General features: G+C 37.3%; 1 protein-coding gene across 1 annotated transcript; it reads right to left on the reverse strand.

The window, feature by feature from the left end:
• Positions 1-254: 254 nt before the first annotated feature.
• On the reverse strand, positions 255-1,794 carry LOC140877425 (aspartyl protease AED3-like). Its single transcript, XM_073280959.1, has 2 exons — positions 1,348-1,794; positions 255-1,102 (listed from the first exon to the last, which is right to left on the reverse strand). Exons 1-2 carry the CDS (start codon positions 1,792-1,794, stop codon positions 266-268), a joined length of 1,284 nt encoding a protein of 427 aa, XP_073137060.1. The 3' UTR covers positions 255-265.
• Between the last annotated feature and the right edge of the window lie 9,763 nt (positions 1,795-11,557).

Here is an 11,557-nt window from a genome sequence, read left to right on the forward strand (position 1 = left end):
GAGATATTCCAATAATCTAACCTAGGAAACCTTTTAAAAATAATTAGAAAAATGCTAGATGTATAACTTGGTTTACACCCTTACTTAAAATTTTCTTTTTTTCCCTCATTAATTGCAAAAATACCCATGATAAGAAATAAATATTTAGTTGATCAAGAAAAGTTTTATAATTAATAAGGAAGAGTGTAAACCAAGGTGTACACCGAGGTATACATTTAGCATTACTCAAATAATTAATTTGAATCACGATAAGTAATAGCTAAATCTAGCTGCAGCGTTCCCAAGCCACACCCAGCCTGGATTTTGGTTGATCGATCAGAATCCGGTGATTTTGTTGCTGGAAGCTTCCGATAACGTTGAGAACCGAGTTGACGCTGCCGTCCATCTCCGCTGCCATGGCGAGGCATGTGGTGCTGCCGGAGGTGCTGTGGATGAGGAAATTATCCTGTGCAAGTGTCATGTTCATGCCTTGGAACATAAATGTTATGCTGGGTATGGTGATCGGCACGGTGTAGCATGTATCAAAGCCGCCAAGCGATGACACGGTGGCTTTGCCCATCCTCCTCCGGAACTCGTCCCTCACCGCAACATAAGCCGGCATCACAAGAGTTGTGAACTGTACACCGGTATCGAATATGGTCCCGGCCCCCGTGTTGGGATCAAATGCAAATGCAGATGGAGGGATTTTAACGACGTTTGCACCTACACTAATAGCCTTAAGATCTACGTAGTACAGGGACGGTCTTCTTGAATTTTTAAGCAATGGCGTGGATTTGATTTGAATGGGCTGGAATTTGGGCCCTAGTTTTAGGGATCCGGTGAAGCCTGATGATTTGTAGTTAGGCAAACAGTAAGAGAATGTGGAGTTGTAGAGGGTTAGAGTTTGGGATATAAAAGACAATGGGCCTCGGCCCAGGCCCATTAAGCCTTGTGCCGGGAGGGACGTGCCGGTGGTACTGTTGACGCAGCCGAAGGTGAAATTGGGGATGTGGTTGTTGGCTAAGGTTAGGGTGTCCTGGGCAAGGTTCGCGCTGACGTTGGAGTTGCCGTATGGCAGGTTGAAATGACAACTCGTCTTGCCTCCACAGTTTGAGTTGGATACCTGAAATTAAAATCAAAAAAATTCTACATTAAAATCTTTATGTACGTCGATAATCAAAGAGCAAATGGACGCTATTGGAGTATATATGATCATCATAAGGATAAAACAAGAACAATGATAATGATTAATTTCCTCAAAGTCAAATTGAAGAGTAGCATCACTTTGAAATAATCACGGTTTATACCTGACTGTACTGTGGGGATTCACATAAAATCTTTACTTAAAAATCTAGTGTATATATATACCTGACTGCACTGCGGGGAGCCACATGTAACGTTATTGAACGTGGATGATTTGGTGGAATTGAAGGTGGTGGAGGAGCAACCCAAGCACATGTGGCACGGTACCAAAGCAGCATCATTGTTCGTGTCGAGGGCCATGAGCAAGGGCTGAGCTGGGGTTCCCACATTAACCTTTATAATGTAGGTCGGATTCTTAGTAATCTGGCTGCCTGAGGCTATAGGTACGGTTTGTCTGGCCGAGGCGAGCATAGACAGGTATCGTACTCGAGATTCATCATTGGATTGCATTTGGAGCACCGAATCTTCCCATGAGAGGGTTGTTTTAGGCCTCAATGGATAGGATGGATGGTTTACATGGATGATTTGGAGGGTTGAGTCTTGTTCTTGATTAGAGACCACATTGGCCACTGAGAAGAAAAGGATGGCGAATGAAAAGATAAGAATTCTCATGTTTCTTTGGCAATGAAATTTGATGGTTTTCTCAGTCTAGTGAGGATGTACATTTATAGATGCTAATGTGTGTTTGTGTGAGTAAATCTAAAAGTAACGGGAGATAAGATTTTTGTTATGCCAAGATTGGATTCTATTCCCTTGGTCTATTTGATGCATGCATAGAATCTCATTATCGGTCAATCTCTAAAATTATTTCTAAAAAAGTCTTCATTTGAAATTTGTTTATTTGTCATTATTATTATTATTATTTGATTTTTAAAGAAATATAATCATTTTTGTTATATTCTCTGTACACCAATTTTTCAATTATGTTCAAGATTTTGATCCATTAAAAACTAATTAATTGTGGTATATCCACTAAAATGTGTCTGAATCTATCACGGACTAAGTAAATTATTGATTGACCATCACTAATTCATCCAATCGTCGCATTGTAGTGTACGCATTAAATTGTAATAATCTAGCTAGCGGGATTATGAATAACCTCACCCTTTTTTCATAATCGAATTTATTTCCTGGCCAATCAATTAGCATAATGGAAATGTTGTTGGAAGGTACGTATATAAACCGAATATGGCCACTATATATTGTAAGAAATAACATATTGGGTTAACGGGTCGCCCATGAGGGCTGACTGACCCGACCTAGTATATATTCAAATGTCACATTTGAATTATTATACTACAAGAAAAATGCTTAAAGACAACGGATGTAGGAGGTTTATAACTATTGTAACTGATGATGTTGTTAAAAGCACGCCCAACAACAACGGATTTTATCCGTTGTCTTTTCCTTCAAAGACAACAGCGCCAATTACAACAGTTTTAAAATGGCAAAGACAACAGATAAAATCCGTTGTATTTTTCAGATAAAAAACAAAAAAAAAAAAATTTAATATACAAATTTGTAATATTATAAATCAATCAAAATTTAAAATCTCGAAAATAAAATTTAATATACAATTTTTCAATATTACAAATGACTCTAAATTTTAATTCTAATTCAATGCACACTAGAAATAGAGTTATGAACTAATCTTTATAAATTAACTTGTAACTCTCGTTTTCGTATAGATTAGCATCCACCTGTGAATCTGAAACAAAAAAAAAAGTCACTGATTTCTCTCTTCTATATATACATAGAAACATAGCAAAGGCAAGAAATAACAATAAATACAAAACAAAGGCCAAAGAGGAAAGTGATCAAAGGAGCAAATTAAAATAGTAGCAGAATTGGTGACCATAAACGTCAAACTACTACATTTGCATGCCTAGCCTCAAACATCATTGAGATAAAAATAAGAGAAAAGGTTGAACACAAAGAAGCACATACAAGTCCTTTTATACAAGTACATTAAAATAGAGATAAATATATCAAAGGTTTACACTCTCAGAAGCAATTCATAGTCCACAACTAGGCTACCTGCTAACGAGAATTGTTTAATTATCACTGAAATTTATTACAAACTGCAGAGAAAGGATTTAAGATTGAGGTCCAACTTTCTAGCATGAGTTCCTAGTCCCCAGTCATGGATTGACTGTATTTTTTAGCACCATATAAGTATATACAAGCTAAAACCCCTAGCCATTCTGCAGTTTATAAATTTTATGTTTTAACTGAACAAATATAAAAATTCCAAGAAAACAATAAGATAATTGCAAAAAAGATATGATATGATTCTTGTTGCATGAAAATCAAACATGATTATAAACGAATTGCATAAAAAAATCAAAGAAATTTCTCAATATTTGAAACAAGTAAAAGTTTAGATATCCACTTCTAGCTTACAATGAAACTAGCAATAGATTATCACAATAAAACAATTGATAAATCAATTGAACCTTTAAAGGAACCCGTCTTTGACAATCCAAGTGAATATCAATCGACATACGCCACAAAGTTAATTAACTTTGATAAGTTTGATTTGAAACAAAGCAAAGTTCTGGCAAAATTCTAAAGAGAACTTTATTGATAAAAATCTGAATTCAATAATCTGATTAATAATGAATGTAGCTTTTGTTTTTATATTACAACTCAAAAAGGCAAAAGATAATACCAAAATAATTAAAAGATAGTTTCCTAATGGGCCTAAAATATTCAAAATAGGAAAATATCACAAAATAACTAAATCTACCGAAACACACAGAAACACACTGAACTATGTTTTTTTACGTCAAAACCGCGCTGGAGCGCAAAAACATGCACTGGGGTGCAAAATATGTCCGCTGGGGCGCGCTTGTATTCTGTCTGCACACTTCAAATCTCGCCAGGTGCGCTGGGGCACATCATTGGGGCACTGGGGTGCGAAATCTTGCACTCGAGTGCGCTGGTCTGCTGTCCCAACTTTGAAATCTCTCTTCTCTTGATCTCTTAACACTTCAATGACATTTAAATGTCTCCCAACTTGATCTCCATGCATTGTAAACCCTTCATAGCTCATTGTGTAGTAGCCCGATCCCATTTTACAAAGATTAATTTCTAATCATATTTAAATTTAATGAATTGTGATTAAAATATTTTAATATGATCTAACGGACCAAGAAATCGGACCCAGAACATTCAAAAAGTAAGAAATGAGCTCATATGGCCTTGGACAAGTTTAGACGATCCGAACTAGGATCGGATGGTCCGATGAGATCGTAGCCAACGATGGAGTTCGGAAGCTACGGGAATGATCGGAGCATCCGAACCAGGATCGAAGCCTTAGATCGTAGTGCCATGCACGTGGAAATAAGACTTGAACACGTAGCTACATGCATGAGATCAGAGCCTCCGAAGTGGGAATCGGAGCGTCCGATCTTGACCGATTGGAACGTGGCATGCATGCACAGATCGGAACGTCCGATCTAGGGATCGGAGTAGGGCCGAGATGGCTCATTTTCAATGCAAATCAAATCCTCTCCTCTCCCGTAATATCTCTATTTTAAGGGTTTTGAGACTTTTTTATTAATATTTGGAGTAGGTAGTAGTATTTTTATAGTTAGCGGACAATGTCCGTAGTAGTAGCCAAGCAGCCGAGCTTTGGCGAAGTGTCCAGGGGTCATAGCAAGGCTGTGCCCAAGCTCTGGGCATTTGAAATTAGCGGGTTGAAGATGGACGAAGGTTTAACTCTAGCTCTTTAAATTAAATAGAAAGTATGTTATAGTTTAATTAAGGATTTTAAAGTATGTTAAATGATGCATGTTTATATTTAATTGTCTCGTTGCATGGTAAACTTGGAACCTAGATGGATGTTTCTAGGAACTGCCTTAGAAAGGTACGAAAGTACTGACTGAGATTGTAGGCTTGGAACCTAGATGGATGCTTCTAGGAACTGCCTTAGAAAGGTACGAAAGTATTGACTGAGATTGTCAGCGGGTATGCATGCTTATGTGTTGCATTTATGTTCCATGATTATTATGGAAGAATGATCCATGTTTTATTGCTTTGAGATATGATGTTGCATGTGCATTTCATATTGAGAATGTATCTCCTTCGAGATATGTTATGCTTTCGAGGGTGCTCAGCCCCTGTTATGATGTTTTGGGCACTGAGAGTCACTCGACCGATGGGTCGTTCCGTCGGGACATTTTTGGTCCATGTCCAGTTAGAAGTGAGTGGTCGGGTCCAGTGGTTTGATTCCCCAAGGCTACAGCTCATGACCTAGACCAATCTGAGCAAATTATGATCTGTCTACCCAGATATTATATTTTTCCCGGTCATTACATTGCATGCATCATATGCATATGTTTATCCGTACTAGCGTATTGAGCTTTAATTCTCACGTACAGTTGTTTTCTGTTTGTCTAGACACCCCCTTCGATGGGGCAGTTGCAAGTAGTTCTCCTAGAGATCTAGAGATTGGGTGGTGACCAAGGCAGGATTGCAGTGTCAGCCACTAGTTTTTACCATGATGGTATTTAAGTTATTTTAGTTTCTGCAGTTTATCTCTGATTATGATTATTTATTGTTCAATTGCATGCTTATGTTTTTGATTAGTAGGTGATCATCGTGTGCGTAACGATATTTATGGTATCAGAGCATGCAAAAAGATTCTTTGGAACTTAGTATTGACATTTGGGTTATCCTTGTAGATTACAAATCGGATACAATGACGATAGCAGTAACAGGAATTGGAATAGCAGGATATCTAGGCTTTTTCAAGATCTTCATTGTCAAGGTTGGCATCAGAGTTTTGCCTTATGTGGATTCCAGCAGGATGTAGCTGGAAGAGAAGATCCAGTTTTGTACTCCAGGCACTTCTCATGGTTGAATGGAATGTGTAACATGTAGTCATCCATTTGTCTTCGACCAAGGAAGCCACCCCTGAAGACTCTCCACTAGTAGTTGGAGATATTGTCAAAAGATCCTGCCGGAGAATGGACCATTTAACTGGTAGTTTCCGGTAGTGAGATTAAATATTTTAGATCTTGCGAGGAGGAAGTCTGCTGACAAGCTTGTATTGATGTTTTTTTGTATGACAGACGGGAAACCTCATGTTCAAGATCAGAAGAAGGAATGAAAGATTTCTGCATTTAGTCAGATTGTAAGATTTTCGTTGTATTAGTTTTTAAATATTGTATTAAATTTTGTTGTAAACAGTATTTCAGTTGTAAGCATTTGAATCAGATGTATTAAAGATTTCAGATATTTGATGTACTAGTTATTGTTGTATTGTACATCTTTCAGTGTAATCTTTTGAATAAGTTGTTTATTACATGGGATTGTAATAAAGATTGTATAGAACCTGGGTTAGTGGTTCAAGTATTGTAATTGTAATCTTTGGGATTATCTTGATTATATTGAATAAAGGATCAGACATTTGTTTAAACATGTGTATAATTAGGATTGAATTATGCATGTTTTCAGTTGAATAGATCTAGATGTATATTCTAGAATATTCTATCGAGACATACAAGGATGACATGTTTTCATCAGGGGCACAATGATAAATTATACCAAGTGCTGTGGACTGTGTGGATATATGACTAGACGAAGAGATAGTGCGACCCCATGCTTTTTTTTTACTCTAGGAGCCTTTCGTGCTTTAGAGGGTAGGGTTTCTGGGAGCTTTTCTTGATTTAGATGGTTATTTAGGGGGAGGCTACCTCAGTCCGATGTGTTGCAATAGTCACATTAGGGGTATCGTTCGATATTTGGATTCTCTCGTGAAGATTTAATACTGAAATTTAATATCCAAGGAAATTAGTTATCGTATGACTTTGTCAGAGATATAGATTAAAGATTTATGTTGTCAGAATTATTCTTGGAAGGAATTTTCCTTGACGAGTGATCGTTCTGAGCAGATAAGGTTTTGATCTTATAATGTGGTATTACTAGATAGATATATCTAGTAAATGGAAGGATTTTTACCAGTGGTTATTAAGAGTATCGTCTGAATTTATCAGAGATTCAGTGTGACATTTTTTTGGGAAAAGGAAGGTTCAGGTTATCAGATTTGGGAAAATATGCTTTGTTCTTTGTTCGTTTTGGTGTCATCTTGTGTGGACATAAGCAGTGGTAGTACATCCAGATTGGTACGGGACTGATGCAGTAACTAGCTTTAGCTATCGTCTGACTCTGTCAGAGATAGAAATGATGAGTTCAGTGTGAATTTTGTGATTCCAAGTGTTAGGAATTAGCAGACTTATGGCAACGAGATCAGAGTTGTTAATCAAGCCATCTTAGTTATCAGTGATCAATGAATTGGAAATAGTCCGAAGATTAGTGATACAAATGTCTATGGTTTGGACATGGACAGTTTGATGGTAGATCCAGATTGGTGCAGTAGTGGTACCAGTAACTACTTTTGATTATCGTCTGACATCGTCAGAGATAAGGTTAGTGAACTCGTGGAAATTCTGTTATTCCAAGTATTCTGGGTTCAGATATTTCTCGCTAAACAAAATCATTGAGATCATTGGTTGTTGTTCAACAGTGTGAAGTTCTGGTGAATCGAGAATTTGTGAATGACAAACTTAACTGATTGATCATTTTGGGCTAAGTATGAGCTATGATGGATCAAGGATAATGGATGCGATTGTTAAGTCTAAATCAGTATTGATTAAGATATATTCAGAATTTCTTAGTTTTTAGAAATTTTCAGGAATGTATTAGTTCATCTTTTGGATTTTCTTCTGTTAAGAAGGAATAATAAGATGTAACATTTGTGATTTTAGAGAAACCGATAAACCATGTTTTGAATTATCTGTGGCAGATACGGATGTTGTAACCCAATATTGGGGGAGGTGATTGTTTTTTTTAGAAAGGATGATTTAAATGGAATTTCTTGGTGATTAAAAACTATTAACTCAGTTTTCAGGGACTGAATTGAGAAATTGTTAATTGTTGGGGAAAACTGATAGGATGAGTACAGTACTCAGGTATTCTGTCCTCGGGAATGTTTTCTGCAGTATTTCTGAGATTTCATTGTTAGAATTTAATCTAGCAAGTGTTCGAATTTCAATGGGTACTAACAAGATAGCATCAAGTGTTTAGACGTGGAAAAAGGACAGCAACTGAGATCTAAAGTTACCAGGTTTAGCAAGATTTTTGTCACTGATTTTCTGGGATGTCTATTAGATGCGTTCGCCCATTGATGTTGTAGTGACCCATATCCGTAATTAGCGATTAATGTGTAATTAATCGTATGATCATGTTTTGATTTAGTAAAACATGATTAAAAAGATTTCAAATGGATTAACGGACTTCAGAAATGGACTCAGAATGATCCAAAATGGCCCGAAGGGTGACTGGAACGTAAGCAACGTTGGAGAACAGACACAACGTTCTGGTCAGCTGATGTCATCCATGATGTCAGCAAGATGACGTAATTGCTTACGACCATGATGGGACAATCGGACTCAACGATTATGGAACGGACGCAACGTTCGCTAACGGACGCAATGAACCCCAAATGGACGTTCCTTTCTCTGTCTATAAATAGAGGTGCCGAGGCTCATTTGCAACTCGCCTCTCTTCCCTCTTCTCTCTCTTTTCTTAGCCTTCTAACTTAAATCTAGGAAATTCTAGGCGTCCTATTGGAAATTTGGAAGTAGCAGAGCAATCCCCGTGTCGTAGCGGAGTTGTGCCTAAGTTTTGGAGGCAGTCGCCATCAGTGGGCTGAGGAAGGAAGCAGTTATAGCTTTGGCTTCCTAAAATTATTTGGGAGTATGCAATAGCTTAGTTAAGTCTTTTAGAGCTTCATGAATGATGCATGGATATTTGCATTGTAGAGCTGATGATAGGCTTGGAACCTAGAGTGGTACTGCTAGAAACTGTCTGTAGCAAGGTACGTAAGTACTGACTGAGATGGCCAACATGATATATATTATATGTGTTTCATGAGTATGTGCTACTTGTTTTATATGTTTTACGGCTTTAGCACATGCATATTTTTACGTACTGGACTACATCCCGTGAGATGTGAGTCATGACAGTTTTCATCGGTGATGAGTTACTCCTTATGGATTCGTGTCTGGGACACTCAGCCCCTGGTTTTGCTACCACTAGGAGCAACCACGACGGTTGAGTAGACGCTATAGTAGATAGATGAATATAGGAGCGGCCCCGTGGACTAGCTATCCATCACGGCCTTGTATATTCATGGCGCCACTGAGTACTATTTTTCTCTTGTTTAAAGTCATTTATGTGCTGCATATATTTTATATATCATTGCTTATGTATTGAGCTTAGAACTCATGTCCAGTAGTTTTTGTATGTCTGGACACCCCATTCGACGGGGCAGGTGTAGGTGCATGGTTGAGCACCAGGAACTTGGAGTAGCCAGTGACCTTTTGAAGACAGCAGGATTAGCTGTAGGTCTTTACCCTTAGAATTATTTGTAATTCGATTGGGTTGTATATTGGTTATTTAACCAGTTGTATTGTGCTGGTCTGCTTTTATTTAAGTCTTTCGCAGCAATTTATTTTAAATGCATGCTTAATTATGCTTTAACTCTGATTAGGTAGTGGATCCGGGTTGGGTTGCTATAGATGTATACAGGATTGAATCATGAGTTAGCTAGATTGTTATGATTTGAGGACTTCTCGAGGTAGGGATGAAACGGTTTTGTTCATCTAGTAGCGCAGGTCAGAATTAAGCAAGAAATTATTACTATCCGTGAGAAGATAATCATTATTATTGTTTTGGGCATTATCTCAAGTTATGAGATAGATGTCAATATTCGACCCAGTTTATTAGTACTAGGAATTTTACTAATCGACTTTTGAGTCAACAGAATAAATATTGATATTTCCAAGAAGAGAACCTAAAGGGTTCAGGATATCAGGAATTGAGGACAACTACGTTGTCACATGTGTTATGACAAAGTATTAGTCATTAGTATGAGAATTATTTTGGTGTACAAATACTTGAGTACTTGGTTCTGTTGGAAAAGTATGAAGCACTTTGTGTATCAATATGTTTCTTGATATTGAGTGTGTCAACAGATTTAGACTGAACATCAACAACATGGAAGTTTGTATCATAGTTATCGATTCCTGAGTGGAAATGAGAGTTATAATGATGGACTTTGTGACCCATTTGCCGGTATTCTCAAGGAATTACGATACTATCAGAGTTGTGATGTATCGACTCACTAAGGCAAGGCATTTATTTTCGTGTAATCGAAACTTCACTTTTGGCAGTAGTGATTGATTACACATTCAAGAGATTGTGAGTTTTCATGGCATACCAATAAACATTGTCAGGGAATGAGATTTCAGATTTCTTTCCAGATTCTGGGGGAGTTTCAAGTATGACTCAAAGAATATTCTCAATGTGAGTACAGCCTATCATTCGGAGAATGATTACTAGTCAGAACATAATATCTGTATTTTGAGAATATATTATGAGCTTGCACTATGGATTTTGGCCAGCTTGGAAAAATCAAGTTTCGGTGATTGAGTTTGTATACAACAACAGTTATCACAATAGTAATGATATGACACCATTTGAGAAGTTGTACAGACAATGATGTCGTATTTCATTGTTTTGAGGAGAGACGTGGGAAACAACATGTTGAGAAACCAAGAGTTAAGTTAAGAGGGTGTTGATATAGTTGAATTATCAGTAAATATACCTTTAAAGTTTATTGGTCTAATTGAGATATTGGGCAATAAATGAGATATATTACAGACTAGCATTGCCGTTATATGGATCCAGTATCCACGATGTGTTCTATGTATCACTGATGTGATGATTTGTGGTACATGAGTTTTACATCTTACAATCATTCAAGGAACAGTGTATACATATTTGAAATGTGTGGAGAGACTATATTGATTACTGAATCATAAGAAAAAGTGTTGAGGAATAAGAATTTATTTTGGTCCAATTTCAATATTGAGACACTACTGAAGATTATTTGGATTACTGTGAGATCTTGTCAAATGATATTAGAAAATAAGAACATGTTGTTCTTATTCAAGTTCACTCGGTACTTTAGATATGATTTTGAGGACGAAATCTCTTAAGTAGGGGAGAATATAATAGCCCGGTCCCATTTTACAAAGATTAATTTGCTAATCATGTTTAGATTTAATGAATCATGATTAAAGGATTTTAATATGATCTAACGGACCAAGAAATCGGAGCCAGAACATCCAAAAAGTAGAAAATGAGCTCATATGGGCTTGGAAAAGTTTGGAAGATCCGAACTGGGATCGGATGATCCAATGAGATCGGAGCCAATGATGGAGTTCGAAAGCTACAGGGACGATCGGAGCGTCCGAACCAGGATTAGAGCCTCCGATCTTAGTGCCATGCACGTGGCAATAAG

The sequence above is a fragment of the Henckelia pumila genome, chromosome 2, assembly GCF_033568475.1.
Source record: "Henckelia pumila isolate YLH828 chromosome 2, ASM3356847v2, whole genome shotgun sequence".
In the NCBI taxonomy this organism is placed as follows: domain Eukaryota; kingdom Viridiplantae; phylum Streptophyta; class Magnoliopsida; order Lamiales; family Gesneriaceae; genus Henckelia; species Henckelia pumila.

What these genes read in the sequence shown, in the direction of transcription:
- LOC140877425 (XM_073280959.1), bottom strand. Translation starts at nt 1,794, where the DNA reads ATGAGAATTCTTATCTTTTCATTCGCCATCCTTTTCTTCTCAGTGGCC. An exon ending in GCTCCCCGCAGTGCAGTCAG is followed by an intron (nt 1,103 to 1,347) that starts GTATATATATAC and finishes TTTTAATTTCAG; the next exon opens with GTATCCAACTCAAACTGTGG.